The 22,441-nt window shown below is 43.2% G+C and overlaps 1 protein-coding gene across 16 annotated transcripts in view; it reads left to right on the top strand.

Annotated features, from left to right (window-relative positions):
- Positions 1-818: 818 nt before the first annotated feature.
- The window catches only part of NTRK2 (neurotrophic receptor tyrosine kinase 2), a 348,512-nt gene continuing 326,889 nt past the window's right edge, over positions 819-22,441 (top strand). For 5 of the 16 annotated variants that reach the window (XM_032290797.1, XM_032290792.1, XM_032290802.1 and 2 more), the window contains exons 1-4: positions 819-1,231; positions 1,748-1,869; positions 2,140-2,348; positions 2,837-3,418. In XM_032290797.1, the coding sequence (XP_032146688.1) occupies positions 3,207-3,418 (212 nt within the window). In that variant the 5' untranslated portion in view covers positions 819-1,231; positions 1,748-1,869; positions 2,140-2,348; positions 2,837-3,206. Of the gene's footprint in view, positions 1,232-1,747; positions 1,870-2,139; positions 2,349-2,497; positions 2,682-2,836; positions 3,419-4,022; positions 4,659-22,441 lie in introns of those variants that run through there. The other 11 variants (XM_032290798.1, XM_032290794.1, XM_032290806.1 and 8 more) reach the window with 9 other exon arrangements.

The raw sequence follows: 22,441 nt of genomic DNA, 5'->3' as shown, positions 1-22,441 counted from the left end.
AATCCAACTCTAATAGTAGCATATATTTACTCTAATAGGAATTCTACAAAAATTGCAACATAATTAGAATCTCCCGGTATACAAACCACCCTAAGGCTGCCTATTTGCCATACCGCATGAAACCACTAGGGCTCAAATGGGCCACTTCTTAGAAAAATGGGATGAGAGTACAGGAGCGTGAGAGAGATGTGGGTGGTTATCACACACTCCTTTCCGCGTGTTCCTCAGGGGCTTCTCCACTTAAAGGGCACTGTCAAGACAGGTGGAGTTTTACGTGGGTCCGAGAGCAGGTCATGTTTGCCCTTGGCTTCCCGTCCTTGGCACATCCTCAAGTAGCAGAGAATAGAGGCCCTGCTGGGGAATAAACTTCAGCCTGGCCGTTCGGCATTCAATGCGTGTTACAGCTGAGTGACAGTGGTGAGACAGACCTGCTGGCCTTGCCCTCCGGACGGTCCTGCAGCAAGATTTTTGGGTGCTGCCCAAGAATTCCCGCTGTTACACTCAGCGACCAGGATCCGTACAAAAAAAGCCCCACTAGATGTTTTACGTTCCCTTCGTAATGTTTAAGGCTTGGCCTAGATCCGAGGAATCACTCTAACGTTCTGTTTCTGGGTCCTTCCCATCCCCAGCCTCTGCAGGTAGATCAGTGACTATCACTACATTTTGAACGAGACTCCAACCCGTTGCTTTCTCTCGAGCGGAGGATCGCCCGCCTTTTTCCCCTGACAGGAACTCGGCTAGGCCAGGACAGCCGCGCACCGGCCGCGCAGCGACGCGCAGGCGTCGAGCGCCGCTGGTTGCGCATCTGGCGCCAGAGCGCGCCCCCAGCGCTGTGCCCGCCGCCACAGTGTCCGTGGGCTGGTGCTCCGGAGCGTGCCGGGCGCTCTCTCCCCGCGCGGGGGCACCAGAGCCCTCAGAAGTGTCAGGCACTGCGGTGCATTTTCCCAGTTCTCTTTTAAATGACTGCGGAAAAACAGACTCCGAGCCGCAAAAGGGAAGACGGATTCTCAGACAAGGCTTGTGAATGCCCCGCAGCCATCATTTAACTGCGTCCGCAGAACAGTTACGGTTTGTCACCCGACCCTCCCGGACCGCCTAATTTGTCCCTAGTGAGACCCCGAGGCTCTGCCCGCACCTGGCTTCTTCGTAGCTGGAGGCATATCGTGCTCCGGGCAGCGGGGGCGCAGGGCACGCGTTCGCGCACACCCGCACACACATGAACACGCGCAAGGTACGACAGGGGAGCAAGGGCTTGGGACGCCCTGCGTGGGGGTGGGCATCGCGGGGAGTGAAGCTAGGATCTGGGAATGGCTGCATCCCCTCAGGTTAAAGGATGAGAGAAAATGACGCGGCGACACTCATCGGACAGGCCAGGGTGGCCACCGAGCATTTAGAATACGCATCAGGCGCGCTCCCTTCCCCTCACATGTCTCTATTTCCCGGGCGTGTGACCGCAGAAAACGGCAGGAAAAAGACCCACTTAGAGAGCTAGAATTGTGTTTCGAGACTCCCTTCCCTCGGCAAAAGCACCAACAGGAAGCCCCTCCAAAACCACCGCTCCCCAAATAGGTGGCCCGGAATGGGGGCGGTGATCCTTGGTTACCAATGCAGAACACGTTTTGGTGTTTACAACATTTATTTATTTTTAGGATAGCTCGCCCTCCCTTTTAGGCAGGGTGGGGAAGGAGAACGCGGGGAGGGAGAGGGGAGGGAGGATTCCTATAATGAGAATCAGCGCATTTTTCAGAGCTGAACCAAGCCAGGTTTCCATTTCAAAAAGGGAGACAGCCTCTACCGCGATTGTAGAAGAGACTGTGGTGTGAATTAGGGACCGGGAGGCGTCGAGTGGAGGAATGGTTCATCTTAGAGGTACCTGGATGTAAATGCACACACACACACACACACACACACGCACATACACACAGGCACGCGCGCGCTTGTCTACACGGCCAGGATGTGTGCGTGTATGCGCGCGTGTGTGAACTCCCACATGCTGCTGCTGTCTGCTTCTGGCCAGTGGCACCGATGCCTCCCTCCTCCCTTCTCGCCCCCAGATTCCCCTCCCCTCCCTGGTGCTTTTGTCTGGAGGGTGTTATGGGTTTGTGTGTGTATGAGCGTGTGTGTGTTTTTGGATTTCAGACTAATTTTCTGGAGTTTCTGCCCCTGCTCTGCGTCAGCCCTCACGTCACTTCGCCAGCAGTAGCAGAGGCGGCGGCGGCGGCTCCCGGAATTGGGTTGGAGCAGGAGCCTCGCTCGCTGCTTCGCTCGCGCTCTACGCGCTCAGTCCCCGGCGGCAGCAGGAGCCTGGAGCCAGGCGCCGCCGGCGGGCGTGAGGCGCCGGAGTCTGGGTGAGCAGCGCGGATAGTGCCCTCGGTCGCCTCGGCCCTCACTGTCTCCCCCTGAGGCGGCCTCAGCTGCTCCCCAGGTGGGACGTGCCGCGACACCTGCCTGCGCCCCCGGCACCCAGCGGCTGTGGCGGATTCTGCAGCATCATTCGGGGTCCCAGTCGCGGAGCCAAAGCCGCCGGCAGTCTCCGCATCCCCCCTTAAAGGGTCCTGCGCCCGGCCTGTACCATGGAATCCTGTCTCGGGGACCCTTTCCCTACCTCCCCTCCCTTGGCCTCAGGCTCGAAGAGAGAGTGGGCACACTGGTGGCTCCACCGGCGTCAGTGCCATCGCGGGGCAAGTTGATTCCTGGGCCGCAGCTGGGCACTCATCCATCCACAGTCTCCCGGCTGGGGTCGGGGTGGGGATGACGCGAGCGCAGAGGGAGAATGCCCCAATTGGTGGTGTTGGGGGTCCTACGCCCAGTCTTACGCGTGTCTGTTTGTCCTCAGCCTCGAGGTGCATACCGGACCCCCATTCGCTTCTAACAAGAAGCCTGCGCCCCTGAGAGTCCCGGGAGCGCCGCCGGTCGGTGCCCGGCGCGCCAGGCCATGCAGCGACGGCCGCGGCGGAGCTCCGAGCGGCGGTAGCGCCCCGCTGTAAAGCGGTTCGCGATGCCCCGGCCACAGTGAACTGCCACCCGCCCGAAAACGCTCCGCTCCGGACCAGCTCAGCCTCGGATACGCTGGACTCCGCGCGCCCGCAAGAAACACCGAAGAGTCGAGGGAGCGGCAAGCGCGGGGAAGGCCTCCCCGCACGGATCGGGGAAACCCACCGGTGCAGCTGGGGGACACACACTTGGGCTGGCGCTGGCAGCTAGGGATGTCGTCCTGGATAAGGTGGCATGGACCCGCCATGGCGCGGCTCTGGGGTTTCTGCTGGCTGGTTGTGGGCTTTTGGAGGGCCGCTCTCGCCTGTCCGACGTCCTGCAAATGCAGTGCCTCTCGGATCTGGTGCAGCGACCCTTCTCCTGGCATCGTGGCATTTCCGAGGTTGGAGCCTAACAGTGCAGACTCTGAGAATATCACCGAAATGTGAGTTCCTGGAGCTTTTCCTCCTTTCTCTCCTTGCCCCTAGGGCCCGGGTTGGCCAGGTGGTAGGTCCTGGAAGTGAGCGCTGTCCCAAGAGTGTGGAGAAGTCAGAGACAAGAGATGCAGGGAAGGGCCATCTGTCAGTTACCTGTCTGTTTCACTGGCTTGGGACTGCTAGTGTAGGGAGAAGTGTGACACTTTAGAATAAGTTTTAAATATATATGTATATACATATGCCAATTATATATATATATATATATATATATATATATATATATATATTCCTCGTGGGAAGGAACTCACTATGTTTTTTATATTTCAAAGCTCTGCTGGATGTGCTTTAGGCTTTCCATATGCACTAACTTAGTTGTGGGCATTTTTGTTTCAAGAAGTGCTGTGTCTACGTTGTTAGAAGTTCCATTAACACTTACTAGAAGAGGTTAAAATAATTAACTTTCCTGAATTTGTTGAAAGAAGTGACAGTCTCTCCTTAACATCTTTTTCTGAGGTTTGAGTTAACCAATTTCCCTTTTCATTTTATATATCAGATTTTGCTTAGGAGATGGCATCCAGAGATGGCCTTGAAAATGATCTGTAAGAGGAGAAGTTCTGAGTGTTGAAATGCACTCACTCAAAAGAAAAAAATGTGATTGTTGGAAGTCTAAAAGCCTGGGCTGATTTAATTTGGACTTGACTTCCCAGAGATATGATTTTGAGACCACTTGGATTATAACTCTTAATTGTCCATTGAATAATTTCTCTGGACTAGGCTGGAGATAAAGCTGTGGGTAGAAGTCTGATGAATGCTGGCTTTAGCATTGGACCCCTGCGTCCCTGGAAATGTTTGAGCTTGTCGTGGCTTGATGAAGAAACAGAACTGTGTATTTCTATTCTCCTTTTCTGATGCCTTGTGACAAATACATTACCAAGCAAGAACTTGCCAGTCCTTTCTCCAGCATTCCTGTGTCACCCCTACTGGATTATTATTGTTATTATTTTTTCCTTAGTGATTCTGTCATTCCATACATCTCATTAACATGAGATTTTATTCATACCCATGGATGATTGCAAGGCAAAGTTTCCCAGTTTTCCTTAATGTGTTTGACACTGAGATAGGCAGCTCTACAGTGGGGCTTGGGCTGTGGCCTTCCGGTTGTCAAGTGCGCATGCATTTTTCCTTCCACAGAAAACATACAACCATGTTTCTGCCAACGTAGTTGACCAAGATAACCTGTGTTTTAATGTAAGTAAGAGACCTTCCTAGTCTCTGTTGCCTGTTCTGCTGCTGATGCTTATGGTGTAAGGCTCAGGCAGAAGGAAATGACAGCAGAGCAGAGGGGAACGTGCAGGCCTAGCAGAGCCGGGAGCAGCCAACTGTTGGGCTGAGTCCAGGGTGCTAGGATCTCAATCTTTCTGGCAAGGAGAGCAGGAGCCAGGACTGGAGAGCAAGCACGGTTGTTAAGGCCCCAGCTGCGGTGGCCTTGGGCTAGCCTGGTTGAGGCTTACCAGGCTGGTCCCAAATCTGTGGCCTTTTGTCAGAATATGTTTCATGAGATGGGGTGTCAGTAGTTAGATGGAGGAGGCCATATGGAATTCAGAGTGCTTCTGACTGTTTTGAGACCGTGGGGTGTGCCTTATACAGTTAGATATTGTTAGTGTGTGTGGTGGTGGTTTTAAAATTCTGTTTTAGATGATAGATGTGTATAATGAAGAAAGAAATAAGATAGGGATGATCATTTTCACTTCGTTTTTCTCTTAGATAATTTTAAGGCCATGATCTAAGAAAAAGAAAATAAAACTATCTTTAAGTCTAAAAAATGATTATTTCAGACCTTCCTGATCTTAGCTGCCTGATGTATATGAAATCAATTGATTTTAGCAGAGCTTTCTTATATCTGTCCTCACAATTGTTGTTGCTTCTTTTATATCTGATGGCAGGTTCCTATTTTCAGCTTTTTTTGAAACAGATTTTTAAAATATTTACTAAGGCATTTGTCATAGTTATTAATTCAATTGTGGCACTTCTAATTTCTGCTGTGATTTTTTTCCCTTTTGATTTGAAAACCTCTTGGGATTGTGGGAGTGGAGAGGTATATAGGGCTAAGTGTTGAGAACAGGGAATTAGGTTAGTAATATTAGTCAGGCTGGGTAGATGTGAGCCCTGAGACAAAATATGTTTCTCTACTCTTCCTCAGCTTTGCGTGAGCCCAGCCACTTTGTGCCCCAGTGCCTTTATCTGTAACTAGTATCACAATACTTATTTGGAAAGTAGTCCATATAATTATTTTGAATTTTGCTTTTTTGACCTCAAAATGACATCAGTGGATGCGCTTGTTTCACTCTCATCCTTATATACACCATTTGTGTTCTTTTTCTTACATATTAATACTTGCTTGAACAGCTTTTAAATTCTTGGCCAGTGGATACCAGCTACAGTTGGAACCAAATTACACATATTTTAAAACTTTGTTATTAGACCCGGTGGTATTCCTAAAATAACCTGTTGTAAAGTTCTGGTTTAATGGTATGTAGCTGAAGTTATGTGCCTCTATTTTTTTAAATGGAAATAATATAGTGAATAAACTGTGATTAACACCACACAACTTGTTATAACAACAGTTTATCATATCATGCAAAAATGGTGTATCTTTTAGCATTTCTTTCCCCCCTCCCCCTCTTTTTTTTTTTTTTTTACATATTAAACCATGATGCCTTTAGGGTTCTAGGATCACAAATGGCAAAATATTAAAAAACATGTACAGATTAACTAAGAGAGGATTTTTTTTGTTTGTACATGCATACTTTAAGCTAATCTGACCTTTTGTCTTCAGAGTCATTGAACCTATTTTACTAAAAATCTTCCCATCACAGTACCTATTTTATGTTTTTTGCCCACTAATGTGACATAACTAGATCAGTATCTATCTATAGGTATGCATCACACCTGCTCAACGTCACACTGCTAAGTGGCAGCTCCTGTTATTTGGAAATGATTATTCCACAGCAGGGTTAAAATGAATTTAAACACAGTACCAATGTCACATGCAATGGAATTCAAGAGTGAAGCCTGTTGTTGGAATTATGTAACTGACCATTTAAATCCCAGTTGTATTAAGTGCCAAAGCGCATTGCAAAGGACAAGTTCTGTTTCACCCAAGTGGTAAAAGGCACCATCAAAAGAAGTCATGCCTTTTTTTTTAGCTGTGGTATAAAAAGACATAACCTAAAATTTGCCATTGTACATTCAGTCATGTTTTATATATCCATGTTGTTGTGGAAGGGCATGCATTTTTTATGTTGCACATGCTTTATGAAGACCAGTAGGGACTCTTTTTGAATTTCTTCAGTGGTGTTCTCTGATTTGGGGGTCATATTTGGAGACAAGCCTCATATTTTCCCTCTTAGTACAACCTGAATAGAATTTGAAGCTTCTCCTATCAGAGACTCTATGTGCAATTTATTGTTGGCCTGGTTAAGCAGCTGTAATGTTGTGCCATTAATACATTGATTTTGGCCCTCTTACTTTAATAAGCTTTGCCATTGCAATTAATCATACTTAAAGAAAAAATCCTGGCATTCACCAAGATTCAGTGAAAGGCATCAACTTTTATTACTCCAATATTTACCTCTCAGCCCCTCCATGGGGGTTTTAGAACTTTGGATTGTGGCTTATATGCATTTAAGAGCCATGTATTTAAATTCAGAGTGTGGTTACATAAGCCACACTAGACTTGTTAATAAATAAGGCAGTCTAATTTACATCATTCATTATTTAATACAACTTGCAAGCTGGAGTTGAACACATGCTGTCTTTGTAGTGTAGGTATTTACAGACGTCAGCTTGGCACAACTGTGTAGTCTTTTTACTTCCATACCTTCAGTGTTTGCAGTATGGACACTTTCGTTACCCTTGGTAAAACAGTTGAAAAGCCTCGTGACCCTTTTGACCCTACTTTCTTCCACCTCCCTTTCCATCACCCATTATTTACTACATAGTAAAATGGGTTTGATTTTTTTTCTTCTCCGAAAAGTGATATTTCCTTATGGGAATTCAGAGCTCTGGCGTTAAGAGAAGAGCCTGGATTGTATGTTATTAGAAGCAAGTAATGGGAAGTTGAAGCAATGTGGTCACAGCTCCCTAGCGTCGAGTTTAGGTCTGTTTAAGGTCTTTCACTGTTTCTATCCCATAAACCTCTGTTTGTGTCTGTTTCAATATTCCCTTATAAAGACATTTTCTAAGCTGAAAAGTTGGCTGAACAGCTGAGAGTCGAGGTCTCTTTCTCCCTAGAAACATTCTGTATGATGTCTTTGACTATATCTAGGTCGTAGGAGTATAAAACCTAGAGTTTTTGTTTAGTTGGGGAAGGGGAATTGAATTTCTTCATTTCTTTTCTCTTTTCCCCCACCCTTTTTTTTTTTTTTTTTTTTTCTTTCTTTTTTTGCCTTGAGTATCAATCAAGTGCCTCCAGTTTTAACTCATTGCTTATGTTGCCTGTTAGGGAAAGAAACATTATGAAACCATTATTGAATACCACAAACTGGCCTTATCCCTCTGGCTAACTTTACCAGTTCTCTAGAGAGTTTCTTGTAGGTTCAAAAACTATAGGGTAGAATGTGATGTGCAAGACCTGCCCCTTGGAACAATGCCAATTTTTAGTTGCTCTTGATGCCTGTAATCAATGATAGGATTTGGGGGAGAGATTATTGAGGCATGGCAAAGTTTTTACTTGCTTGATGTGTGTGTGTGTAAGAGAGAGAGAGAAAGAGAGAGGGAAGAGAAAAAGCCCAGAATCTTGGATTATTTATAGTTGATCAATCATTTTCATAATCTACTTGGTTGAGCTATTTTAAAAGAAATCCCACCCCCAGCCTCAAATGGCAAAGATCTGAGCTCCACTGTGGCCTGATAATTTTAGCTCACATTTGATTGCTGATCAATCTCCATTAAAAAAGCAAAGATCCCATATAACTGGGTGACTTCTCACCACTTACTTTGATCTCTGGGGTGTCCAAAGGACTGGGAAGTTATAAATATTGATCTGGGAGATGGATGAGTGAATGTGCCCAACGTTATAAAAATCTTGCAAAGAAAAGTAATGTGTAGATACTAAGTTTTCTCTTTATGTGTTTCAAAAAAAAAAAAAATGCATATCATGGAGAGGTGGAGTCAGGAGACCTGGAAGTGCATCCCAATGTCACCACTACCCGGTTACCTGATCTTGAATCAGACTTTTAATGTCTCTGGGCCTCAGCTTGTCACATGTAAAACGAGGGCTGTGGATTTGATGCTCGGACAAGTTTCTCCAGGCTCTGAAGTTCCCTAAAGACTCAGTCATGGAAATAAGGCAGTGTATACATCAGCTGTGAAGGAAGGGGATGATGCAAGGTGCTCAGGGTCTGGCAGTGTGTGAATCTGAAGACCTTTGGTGTCAGAGTGTTATGTGGGAATGTTTTCTGTGGCTGCTCTGAACTCCCTCAAATTATGTCTTTTTAAATGTGAGCTGCTAACAAGGCTGGTGGCATGTCATTACTGGTCTAATGAGTACAAAGTCACAGGGTCAGTGTTAGATGGGTCACTTAGAATCAGAACCTCAGAAAGAGAAAGGGCCTTAGAAACGACCTGCTTCAACCTCTTCTTTGAAAAAGTCAAGGGCAGTAAAGAAAGTTGCCCAAGGCCGACTCATTAACAGCATTGTGGGAACTAGAAGCTCTTTCTCCTAGCATCCAAATGAATGCTGGGGGCCTTTGCTTTATGGTGCCTCCACTCTGTTCTGTGTTCTCAAACTGACTGCCTAATTCTGGCTCACCATTTTATTAGGTTGGTGCAAAAGTAATTGTGGTGTTTGCCATTACTTTTGCACCAACCTAATAGAATCACCATAAATGGGGAGACAAGTTTAACATGACAGTCTGTGCAAACTCATCTCTGTGAGAGATCAAGTTATTAAAAAGTGCATGACCTACTGATCTGAAAGCAATCATCTTATCTTCATATAGGAAGAAATACATTTTCTGTTTAACTTTGTGTGTGTGTGTGTGTTTTAAATTTCAAGTGTTCCTCTTCTTTAGACAATTCATACATAAAAATTGAGCTGCAAAGAAAAGCCTTCATGAGTTGGCAGCAGTGAGGTATGCTACCCTTGTGCCTGTTGGGCCATCTTTTCAGATTGGGGTTGGAGGAGGGGCAGAGCACACAGAGTGAAATGAAGGCTGTTGCCCCTGGAGTCTTTGCCACAGTCAGGGGTGCTTATGTAAGTGGAGAAACTCACAGCCCTTTGGATGAAGTATGCGTTAGCTCCCATGAAAGACCTGTGGCCAGAGAGTACTTATTCTTCCCCGACTTCTTTCTTCCCCCTGACTTCTGAATGCCTGAAGATTGATGACCAGTCTCAGTGGCTGAGCCAGTGAGCAAACTTCAGGATTATTGGCTCCCATCCAAAATGCATCCAGCTACCATTTTATGTTTTGTTCGTGTTCTGTTCTGAGACTTTTCCAGGAAGAGCACACTTCTGAGACATAGTTTTCATTGCATGAAGGGTTGCTCCCATGGGACCTGAAGGACCTTTACAGAGATCCACTTATTTAGGTTTACAACCACATTCTGATGAAGGTGGGAGGTTTTGGCAATCTCTGAGGGACTGTCAGGTTAATTAGTTTGCCTGGGCCCCTTGGTAAATCGGAGCATAATTAGGGATAAGATCCTATCTAATGTCTCATCGAAGCCTCTGTCTACTCCAAACTTGTTGCCCAAATTTCACCTCAAGAGCCCAGGCAATTCTAGGAGAGGTCTAGAGATTTAAATTCATGTTCACAGGTTAAACTTTATGCAGTGGGAAGGAGGTGAACTGCGGCTTCATCTTCACCCTTCATCCTTTTCGCCTCATTCTGTTCGGCTCCCAGGCAGTCTGGTATATATTGTTAAGAGATAAATGATTTGGGTGCCTTTGGTAATACGGCATCTTCTTGTATAAAATAAAACTGTTAATAATCAAACACCATTTAGAGTTCCTTTTTATGTCAAACAAAGACATACTTAGCACCCCATCCTTTCCTGTGAGCGTCATGTCTCAAGAGTTGTCTACACACACACAGAGACACACACCATAATGTTGAATGTGCGTACCGTGTTTTTATCAATACATAAATCTATGTGTAAAACTCTGCTATGTGTGATTTGTTCAACTTAATTATCTTGGGTTGTAAAATTTTCCAAATAATTGAGAATGTACTTCCCTAAACCACCATTTTAATTTTGTTTTTATCATTCTGGATTTCTCTTGACCAGGATCTGGCTGGGCTGTCTTCTTCGAGTGAAGTACTCGAGCATCAGTGCCTTGACCCTGTTACCCAGCCTGGCCACTCAGAGACCCCTCGTGTCTGTCTTCTGATTCTTTGATCTGTTCTCAACGTAAATGAACAATGTAGATGAAACTGAAAGGTGCTGGAATTTTGGTTTCAACCTCTACGATATAGTGCAATTTAAAAATAGGATCTTCTCAATGCTAATATTTGTAACAGGAGTTGTTTCTATTTCATGTGCCCCAGAATCACTTGCTGTGAGGTAGCAGGGGGGCCTATGCCTAAATTGTCTGACTCTTGCTCACTGTGGGGTGAGTGACCTCTCTTCTCTGAGTTTGGCTTATTCCTCTGTGTGATGCATGTGCAGGGGTGAAGCGTGCCGGGCAAGAGAGTTTGACATCATAGCCCTTAGATTCCCTGGTAAGGTGTGCCAAAAAACACAAAACTACAGCGAAAATAAAAAACAAAACAAAACAAAAAAAGTGTCTCTCTCCGAAAAACAAAACAAAACCTCAAACCAGAACGCTCTGTTTAGTTTGCTCCCAATTTTACCTCAAAACCCTGCTGCTACCACCTCAAACTCAAAGAATATTATAGATGATGTTGCTCCTTAGATATTTCTTGTGTGTGTCTGGTGCTATGATCTGAATGTTTGTATTCTCCCAAAGTTCATGTGTTGAAACTCAGCCGCCAGGGTAGTGGTGCTGAGAGGTGGGGCCTTTGGGAGTTGATGAGGACATAAAGGCAAAGTGGGATTAGTGCCTTTATAAAAGAGGCTCCAGAGAGCTTGTTTGTCTTTTCTGCCATGTAGGACACACATAGAAGGTGCCATTTGTGAGGAATGGGCCCTCACCAGCTATCAAGTCTGCCAGAGTCTTGATCTTAGACTTCCTAGCCTCCAAAACTATGAGCAATACATTTCTGTTGTCATAAATTACCCAGTCTAAGATATTTTATTATAGCAGCCCAAATGGACTAAGGTACATGGGTTTGGCCCTTTCTCTTTGCAACCCTTCAGGCTCCATCTGTTTGGGGTGGTGTTTCTTATCCTCTTCTCTTCTGTCCTCAAATCACAGACATACATGTGCAAGCAATCATTTGGCTATAAAGCCCCTCTAATGGATTGTGACGAAATCGTGGCTTGTGTACTTTTTTCTGGTGGATTACCTGTGGGCAGACCACCATTGTTTCAACTGAACCTGGCTTGATAAGGTTAATGCAGTCAGACAGGCGAGAAAGTATAGAAACCTGGCATAACTGAAAGGAGCCCTGCTCAGGGAGATAGGATTTAGGATACCCACTCTTTGATAGTATCGGGGTCTGAGATCTTGGTTGAGCCACTTGACCTCACCAACCTGAGTGATTTCATCTTAAACCTGGAGGCTGGGACTCCCATGCCTGCTACTCCTTGAAAGACTCTGTGGTTCTGAATCAGTCAGCCGTGGGCACTAGTGTTTCCTTTTCTGTTCTAGAATTCACCCTTGCCTCTACTCCATGGGCAAACCAGAGTCTGCTCCCGTTCTTCTGGTGGCTAAGCAGCAGAAACCTGACCTGTAGGTTTTCTTTAAATCCAGCTCTGCTGTTGAGGCCAGATGATTTTGCAGGTCACCAGTTTCCTGCCATCCTGGGTGGCAGCCTTTCCGTATTTTCCCACTAATAGAAACAAATTTTTTTTTTCCCCTGGGTGTATGTTCAAGACTTTTTCAGCCCATTCCTGGCCCACTTCTGTGGATGAGGCTTTGGCAAGTTTTCTAACTGACCTCTTTGATTAGTCTCTGTTTTCTGTGACCCCAAGAGTAGAAGCTTTCATGGACATTAAATCTTATTTTTCTGCTCATCAAGTTTCCTTTTCATCTTGGTGGAATAGTTGATCACATTCCTGATTGTCATGTGGGTGGGCTGCCATCTAACTCAAGCTTCATGGAAATATGAGTTCAGAGTCACTAGTGTTATTGAGGGGATGGGGATGTCTAACAAATAGTGTACTCTGCAGAAGCAGAAGCCCCTGAGCAGCTTATATCTAGGAAGAGACAGATGCATACACATGTAAACACTCCCAGTGTTGGGAGGCATTGATGTAGATGGGATGTGAGTAATTCCCAATCCTTACCTCCTATGGTGGCAGTAATCCAACTGAGCTTCATTATTTTCTCTCTGTCAAAATTGTTTTATATTCCTGAGGACACCCCCACTCATACTGCATTAAAGTAAGCTGTAACTTGCATCTGCAGTCAGTTACAATGGAAGGGCTGGAGCACCTTTCAGCTGAAGCTAATGATTCAACCTCTTGGCCCATAGTCTTAAGCTGTTCTCTATCAGCAACTTTCCCTTTCTCACATACCTGTATTTTCTGCTTCTTTCTATTGTTCCACATTTTAAGATCAGAACTGAAGCAGATTCATGATCCTCCCATCTTAGAAAAGTTTTCCTTTAGCATGATTCTCTCCCTCTCCTTCTGCTCCTGACTAAAGTTCCTCTCCCTTCAAAGCCAGATCTTGAAAGAGTGATCTGTATTCATTGTGTCTATTTTTCCTAACTCCTATACCCAGTCCCACTCCACTGTTTTTCAAACTCACTCCCCCACAGTCCCCAGAAACCTTCATGGGCCGTATTTCTCAGTCCTTATCTTACTTGACTTCTTAGCAGAACTTGGCTTCATTTCTCACTCCCTACTCTTGAAATACGCTTTTCCTTTGGCCTTGGTGCCACCACACTTTTCTTGTTTTCCCTCTATCTCTCTGCATGCTACTTGCTTCCTTTACTTGTGGGTTCCCTTTTCTCAGCTCTGAAAAGCAGACCTTAAAAGTTGGTGTCCCTTGGGATTCTGTCCTATGGCTGCTTCTCTTCCTGGGCTATCTCTGGGCTACATCACCCTCATCCATGACTTATGTTACCTTCTTTGTGCTAATCATGGCCTCATCTGTTTCCCCATCAATTATCAGTGAAGACCTTTGGACTCATATACTCAACACCCCTCTCAGATACAGGAGAGTGAGTCACACTTATCATTTCTAAATAAATTTTTTGTTGTTGCTCCAAACCCATTGCCAATGCTCCTTATTGTAATGGATGGCACCATTGTCCACTCAGTAACACAAGCCACAAATCTTGACTCCTTCCTCTCTTTAACCCCTATATTAATTCATATATGACGTGTCATCAACTAATTTTCCTAAGTATTTCTTAAGTCTAATTTTTAAAATCTCCACTGACACTTTTCAATCATTCTTTTAATAAATATTGATTGGGGTCTTCTCTATGTTGGGCACTAGCTGAGTATAGGAAATATGGTGAGAAAAACTGCCCTGGTCTCTTCTTACCAGGATTGCAGTGTGCAGGGATGCAGGGGGTGGGGGAGGGAGGGTACAATATCCAATAAGTGCTCACATAAAAACAATATAATTCATGCCAAGATCATCTTTTGCCTAAAATGCAGCAATAACTTCCTATTTCACATCCTCACCTCCGGTCTTGTCTTCTCTCTACCCATAGGCCACACTGTAACTGGTCTTTCTGAAATGCTGATCTTATCATGCCACTGCTTATAATTACCCTCTGGCTCCCCATACCTCTTAAAATAATGCCTAAAGTTGTTTATTTTTGTTTTAGTTTTCAGAAAATAGAACAAGATTGTCACTCTATTTCTATAAAAAGAGGCACGTAACTATTACATGGATCAGAATGCACACATCAGCATAACAGTCTTTTTCTACACCAGCAGCTCTATAAAAAAGAACAAATTATAACTGGAAGCTTGCTTGGTGATCTTGGAATTAAAGCAAGGGTATTTAATTCTGCATTTAAAATGTTAGATGGCACTAAGCTAAGCTTGCCTGAGGCATCCATCTCCATAATGGGAGAGCCTTCACAAAGGGAACGTAGAACTTGAAGTACTTTGGCCCAGACTGTGTCCCCTGGATGGACACTCCTTTTCCTCTCCTTCATTCACTGCCCAGCACCAATGCTGATTAATGCATTCTTTCTCTGGAAAGGTTAGTGCCTTTAACGAAGGCTTCTCATGCCTGGGAGCCTTTCAAATTCTTTAAAGTGATTTTGCACATCTTGTCTCTGAAATGCATTAACTTTATTGTATGGAATTTAGTTAGTAATTATACTTAAAGTAGTATTTGAAAGTGATCAGAAGTGCAGACAGCACGAAGGAGTGTACCACAAATAGTGTCCCTCTCACCGTGTCCTCCTACCCTCTAAAATCCCTCAGCTCCCCTCTCCAATACATCCACTGGTTTTATTATGTGTCTGTCTCCTTTTAGAAAATTTCTTCTTACATATATAGTACATACACAGGTCTTTTTTGTTTGTACACAAATGAGGGCATGCTATACCCACTCTTCTACATCTTGGTGGTTTTTCACTTAACCATGTATCTTAAAAATGTTTTTAGATAAACATATATAACCAACCTTATTTCTTCCCAGCTGCACAGAAATCCACTGGATGAATAGACTCTATTTAACCAACTTTTTATTGGACAACCCCAGTGTACAAGTTCTTGTGTATACCTTCTATTTGTGTCCTCACATGGCAGAAGGGACAAACAAGCTCTCTCTGGCAGAAGGGCCCACCTCCCAACATCACAAGCATAATTTTATCTACAGGAAATGTTCCTAAAATTGGAATTGCAGGAAAATTGCAAGATATTTGTGATTTGTGTGTGTGTGGGTGTGTGTGTCTGTGTGTGTGTTTATTTTGCTTTAAGTTATGGGATCCATGTGCAGAAAGTGCAGGTTTGTTACATAGGTATACATGTGCCATGGTGGTTTGCTGCACCTATCAACCTCTCATGTAGGTTTTAAGCTCCACGTGCATTGGGTATTTGTCTTAATGCTCTCTCTACCCTTGTCCTCTATCCCCTGACAGGCCCTGGTATGTGATGTTCCCCTCCCTGTGTCCATGTGTTCTCATTGTTCGACTTCCACTTATGAGTGAGAATATGTGGGGTTTGATTTTCTGTTCCTGTGTTAGTTTGCTGAGGACGATGGCTTCCAGCTTCATCCATGTCCCTGAAAAGGACATTACCTCATTCTTTTTTTTTTTTTTTTTTTTTGAGACGGAGTTTCGCTCTTGTTACACAGGCTGGAGTGCAATGGCGCGATCTCGGCTCACCGCAACCTCCGCCTCCTGGGTTCAGGCAATTCTCCTGCCTCAGCCTCCTGAGTAGCTGGGATTACAGGCATGCGCCACCATGCCCAGCTAATTTTTTGTATTTTTAGTAGAGACGGGGTTTCACCATGTTGACCAGGATGGTCTCGATCTCTTGACTTCGTGATCCACCTGCCTCGGCCTCCCAATACCTCATTCTTCTTTATGGCTGCATAGTATTCCATGGTGTATATGTGCCACATTTTCTTTATCCAGTTTATCATTGATGGGCATTTGGGTTGGTTCCAAGTCTTTGCTATTGTAAATAGTGCTGCAATAAACATATGTGTGCATGTGTCTTTATAGTAGAATGATTTATAATCCTTTGGGTATATGCCCAGTAATGAGATTGCTAGGTCAAATGGTATTCCTGGTTCTAGATTCTTCAGGAATCACCATGCTGTCTTCCACAATGGTTGAAATAATTTATACTCTCACCAATAGTGTAAGAGTGTTCCTATTTCTCCACAGCCTCACCAGCATTTATTGTTTCCTGACTTTTTAATAATCGCCATTCTGACTGGTGTGAGATGTTATTTCATTGTGGTTTTGATTTGCATTTCTTTAATGAAATGATGAGTGAGAGTGATGATGAGCTTTTGTTTATATATTTGTTGGCTGCATAAATGTATTGTTTTGAGAAGTATCTGTTCATATCTTTTGCCTACTTTTTGCTGGGGTTGTTTGTTTTTTTCTTGTAAATTTGTTTAAGTTCCTTATAGATTCTGGATATTAGACCTTTGTCAGATGTATAGGTTGCAAACATTTTCTCCCATTCTATAGGTTGCCTGTTCACTCCGAGGATAGTTTCTTTTGCTGTGCAGAAGCTTTTTAGTTTAAGTAGATCCCTTTTGTCAATTTTGCCTTTTGTTGCAATTGCTTTTAGTGTCATAGCCATGAAGTCTTTGCCTATGCCTGTGTCCTGAATGGTATTGCCTAGGTTTTCTTCTAGGGTTTTTATGGTTTTGAGTTTTACATTTAGGTCTTAAATCCATCTTGAGTTAATTTTTGTATAAGGTGTAAGGAAGGGATCCAGTTTCAGTTTTCTGCATATGGCTAGCCAGTTTCCCCAGTACCACTTATTAAGCAGAGAATCCTTTCCCCATTGCTTGTTTTTGTCAGGTTCGTCAAAGATCAGATGATTGTAGAAGTGTGGTGTTATTTCTGAGGTCTCTAATACTTGTGATTTTTAGGTAAATATTGCCAAGTTGTCTTGCAGAGAGGTCACATCATTTTGTTGTCCCACAGAAACTGGGAGTGCCTGCTTTCCTACAACTAAGCCAGTACTATTTGTTATTGAACCGTTTGTTATCAAACCTTTTGTTGTTTGTCAACTAGTTTCCTAAGAAATAGTACCTCAATTGCTGTATTTTGCAATTATGTAATTATGATCTCAATTGAAAGTCTTTCCATATGTTTGTAAGTCATTGTTTTTTTTTTTTTTTTTTTCCAGTGAACTTAGCCCTTTTCTTTTTTTATTGAATTGGTGGCATTTTCAAAAAATAAAAAAATTTGTACTTTGCCTAATGTTTTGCTTGCCTTCTGATGTCAGTTATAGATTATGGTATTTCTTTTTTTTCTCCTCCTTTTCCTCCTCCTTTGTGAAGCAGAATTATTTTTTTTTTTTTTAGTAAAGCTTATTTCCTTTTTTGTTTCTATGTTGCAGATGTGGCTAAGAAAGTCCTTCCCTTTCCTGAGTATAAAACAAACAATGTTGTGTTTTCTTCTACTACTTTTACTATTACATGTTTTTACATTTAAAGCTTTCATCTATCTAAATTTTAAAAATATATGAAGTAATGTAGCAGTTTTTTTTTTTTTTTTTTTTCCCTATATAACCAGTCAGGTTTCTGGATCCTATGAATTATATAATTCTATCTTTCCCTCGATAATTTAAAATAGCAATTTTGTTCTATGGGAGGACCACCTTTGTGTTTTGGCCTGTTTAGGGATCTAGCCTATTTCATTAATCAGTCTGTCTATTTACATGCCAGTATTAAACTTTAATCTCCCACAGATTCTTCTTCCTTTTTTTTTCTACTTAAAGTATTAGTGTCTTACTCATCAATCTTCTTTCAGAATTTTCAGGATAATTCTAGCATGATTATTTTTCCACACGAATTTTAGGAACTGCTTGCCTAACTCCTCTGCTCGACAGTGGTGTTTTTAAGGAAGATGGCATTACACTTACATAGCAAAGGCTGACAACTTCTTGTCAAGTTTTGAAAGCCCTGCATCTTCAGGTTCAAAGCCATTTCTCAGCCTCATTTCTTGCTTCTACCTTTGTTCAATGCCATGATACAGCCACTCTGAGTGTTCAATTTCCCTACTGAGCTATACTCTCGCTTATCTCCCAGGTTGTTCTCTCTGCCTCGAACCTTTTCCCTGTCTTCTGCCCTGGCTAACTCTTGCTTATCTTTTAGGCCTTAGCTGTGATGTCACTTCCTCTGCATCTACATCTGGTCTATGTCCCCTCCACTACATGCTCTTACAGCCCCGTGTGTTTCACATTGTAATGTAGGTCACTTAGTATCATCAGGTGTGTGCCTGCGTACCTGTCTGTATGCACCGTTAGGACATAAACTGCACGATGGCAGGGACATACAGATCTTGTTTATTGCTCTTTCCTAGCATCTAGCACAAAGTCCTAGTTCTCCATGTTACACAAATACACGTGGATATGCACTCGTGAGTACCTTCCTCCACCCCCATATGTATACACATAAATCTATCATCTAAAACTCCAAATAAGAGTATGAGTTGGTCTCTGGGTCATCAATATGTAAATCTCTAGACATATTTTTTTTTCAAGCTATCGGGTTAAGATGTTTGTTTATATAAATGACCTTTATGGAATTAAAGTGCACAGTGTTAGTTCATGCACAGCAAGAGATCAATTAATTGTGGAAAGGAAAAAAGGTGAAACTTTGATGAGGCAGGCTGATTACATATACAACAGGAAGGAGGGACAGCAAAGAGGGGGAGGATAAGGGCATTGTGCAGATGAAGAGAGTTGCGGGACACACAAGCTCAATAAGAAGGGAAAATCCAGGGGAAAAGAATCACTCCAGGATCACCTGACCTCCAACAAACAAATAGGTCTAATGAGAAATATTTGTGCCTTTTCTGTTGGGTAATAGCTAATAATGGATATCCTTGTGGATCAATTGCAGTTTTCCCTGCGACTGCATTTATGGGGCTTCACTTAAAAGGCAATTCTGGTGTGAGGTTTCAGATGTGATTTATCCATCTTGGAGTATGGATGATAGAGGCTGTTCGTTTCTCTCAAAGAATTGCAAACATCAGGAGTATAAAAAGATAATGTGTCAGGTCTAGTTTAATGTACCATCTGATACATATACTTTTGTGCTTTTGCTGTCAAATGCATTGGGCTGATCCTATGAATGTTTCATGGGGCTTCTTTTATATTTATAAAAATTAACACTATTAGACATCTGAGAAGTTTTGATAGGTGCTTGCAAAACTCATAAAAAAACCCCTAATTGATAGACATATGAGATTAGAAGGCTTTTAAAAATAGAGTGGAGAAATCTATAGGTGAACAGATTATGTTGAATAATCAAAAAAGATAATATTTGGCTTGAACCCAGGGGGTGGAGCTTTCAGTGAGCCAAGATCGTGCCACTGCACTCCAGCCTGGGCAACAGAGCAAGACTCTGTCTCATAAAAAAAGAAGATAATTCTTGCTTAAGATAAATAATACAAATCATATCCATTGATGTTTCATTTATTTATGCTTATATAATAAGTATATTCATAATATGTATACAAATGAAAATGGTTTAGACTCCATGTGTATTTGAAAGTTAAAATTTTAAAAATGAATGAGAATTATGTATTTGGTGTTTTTTTTTTCTTTTTTTTTTTGTGGAGATGGGGTTTCGTTATGTTGCCCAGGCCAGTCTTGAACTCTTGTGCTCAAGTGATTCACCTGCCTTTGGCTTCCCAAAGTTCTGGGACTACAGGTATAAGCCACTGTGCCCAGTTGTGAAATGGGAATTATGAAATCAACATAAAGTGTTTAACTCTGATGAGAAAAGTCTTATTTTTGGAAAGGAATCATTGGTCATTGGCTCTCATGGTAAGCCTAGGTGATCCTCTAGGATTTAACTTCTTGGCTGTCTCATTTATTCTTTCAGGGAATTGCTCTTCCACCAATAAAAAGGGCCTTCTGGAGCTGAAATTCCTGAGGTCTTGAGGATATTATAGAGCCTTTTACTTATCCCGTCTACCCTAAAGTCCACATGGTCATTACCATCGTTTGATTGCATTTTGTATCTATACACGTACAGTTCAGAAGGCAATAGATATTTGGTTGGCAAAGTCATCTTTTCCCATGGGTAACTCAAATTGAGGATAGGAATTAACTTTTATATATGCTTATATTGATTGATTGACTCATGCACACATTCATTTAGTTACTAAATCGACAAATCAGTTTGGAACACGTCTTCATACCTGGTACTTTCCTGGGTCTTGGGTGACAAGACATAGGCCAGCTCCTACCATTTATACCTTTTTTTTTTTTTTTTTGGGAGACAAGTCTTGCTCTGTCTCTTAGGCTGGAGTGCAGTGGCACGATCTCAGCTCACTGCAACTTTCTCCTGCCGGGTTCAAGCAATTCTCCTGCCTCAGCCTCCCGAGTAGCTGGGACTACAGGCGCATGTGGCCACTCCCAGCTAATTTTTTGTATTTTAGTAGAGTTGGGGTTTCACTGTGTTGTCCAGGCTGGTTTCAAACTCCTAAGCTCAGGTAATCCACCTGCCTCAGCCTCCCAAAGTTCTGGGATTACAGGCGTGCGCCGCCGTACCTGGGCCCATTTATATCTTTTATATGATCTGTTTCAAGGGCACAAATGGAGCTCCCAGTCAGATGGCCCTACCCTTCTTTCTCCCAAAAACTACAAGGGACCTCATGTGCAGGTATATGAACAGTTTGACCTACAAACTCCGTCAACACCATCACAGACAGCAACCTTGGACCTCCCACATTCCCCCATACTGTTGTGCCTGGTGTATTTATATCCATGGCTTGGTGCACCCTCAGGAAGGTGGATCCAAGGAAAAAGTCCTGCTCAAGCCCTAGGAGTGGACTCAGGGTCTTTGAGTAGGGAATTCTGGGATCTGGGTACAGAGACAAGAAGGAAGAGTGAGATCAAAGAAGGAAGATCCTGTGGGCTCTGTGGACTCCTTGCCTCATATAGAGGCATTTGCCGAAAGAGAACAGTGAGGAACTCCAAAGGACCTGGGCCCAATGATCAGGGCTAAGGGTACCATGGACCAGGCTGATTGGCACTCTGCATTGTGGACCTGGCTTTTGCATCATTTTGGTTTTGAGCTGTGGTGATGATGCTCTGGATCAGAACAAGCACAGGCTGTACGTCCTGGGAGTGTGTGTGTGTGTGTGGTGGCCAGGCTTTCTAGATTGTTCCTACACATCAGTGCCCCACCCTCTCTTCAGGGGACTTTAAGTATGGGGGTCCATGTTTCCAACAAGGACAGAGCATGCTGGATTCCTCCCAGACAAGTTTTGTGATATTATCATGGACACAGGCAGATCACAAGCAATGCATAGATCAATGATAATTGTTAAACATCATTAGCTACCAGCTTTCCCCTTTCTCTCTTCTCCATGTGGATTTTATTATTGTCCCTGAAAGTTCTGGATCTAAATGTAATGTTTCAAGAATCAGGTAATTGTGGCTAAATACTGCTTTTTTAAACTGGGATTCTAGGAGGGTCCTGAGATTGTGAAAACTGTGCCTGGAAAGTTCCTTTCCTCGCAATGCCTTTTTTTCTGAATGGAAAAATTACCTAATATGTCAGTAGACATGCATAATGGATTGACAGATTAATTTTCCATTTTCTTTGGGAGTTTGTGTAGGGGAGTGATTCCTGTTGTTAGGCAGGATGACTTGGTGGGTTAAGGGCTCTACTAGGAAGTGTGGTCTGCCACTGCTACTTTGGACTAGTAACTAAAGCTTTCATGTCTCAGTTTTCCCATCTGGAAAAGTGAGCAATAATAGAAAAACAGAAAAGCATTACTGTGAGGTTAAAATGAGCTGATGCATGTAGAATGCTTATAACAGTGCCTGAGACACAGTTTGCATTCTGCTGTTAGCTTGTGTGTGTGCATGTGTGGAGCTATCTTCAAATATATTTCAGAGGAAACTACTCTGTGAGGTTGGGAGGAATGAAAAACAAAAGACTCTGTCTTGAGCATGACACTGAATAGGTGCTGAAGCTAAGAGGACAGATGTAAATGGCACTGGTTCCCTTATGACAACCTTTGCATGCCCTTTGGCTTGTCTGCATGTTACTTTCATCAAGTAGGACCTGGTGAGCTTAGCTGATTAGGACATTAACCATTTGTGTGCTGGGTGATCACAAGTCAGATTTTGTGACTGTTTTTCAGGTCATTGTCTTTGTTGTGTGACTTTGGTTTCTTCCATGGTCCTGGTCTAAAAGTTCTCCTGGTCTCTGGGATTGTCAGTCAGTTTGTGCTTCATTTTCTCTTTTAACTTTCTTTCTCACTCTTTAATTGTGA

The sequence above is a fragment of the Sapajus apella genome, unplaced genomic scaffold (genome assembly GCF_009761245.1).
Source record: "Sapajus apella isolate SASKATOON/1434 unplaced genomic scaffold, GSC_monkey_1.0 scaffold24, whole genome shotgun sequence".
NCBI classification, from domain to species: domain Eukaryota; kingdom Metazoa; phylum Chordata; class Mammalia; order Primates; family Cebidae; genus Sapajus; species Sapajus apella.
The sequence above is the reverse complement of the archived record's forward strand: the minus strand, read 5'-3'. Positions and strand labels throughout refer to the sequence as shown.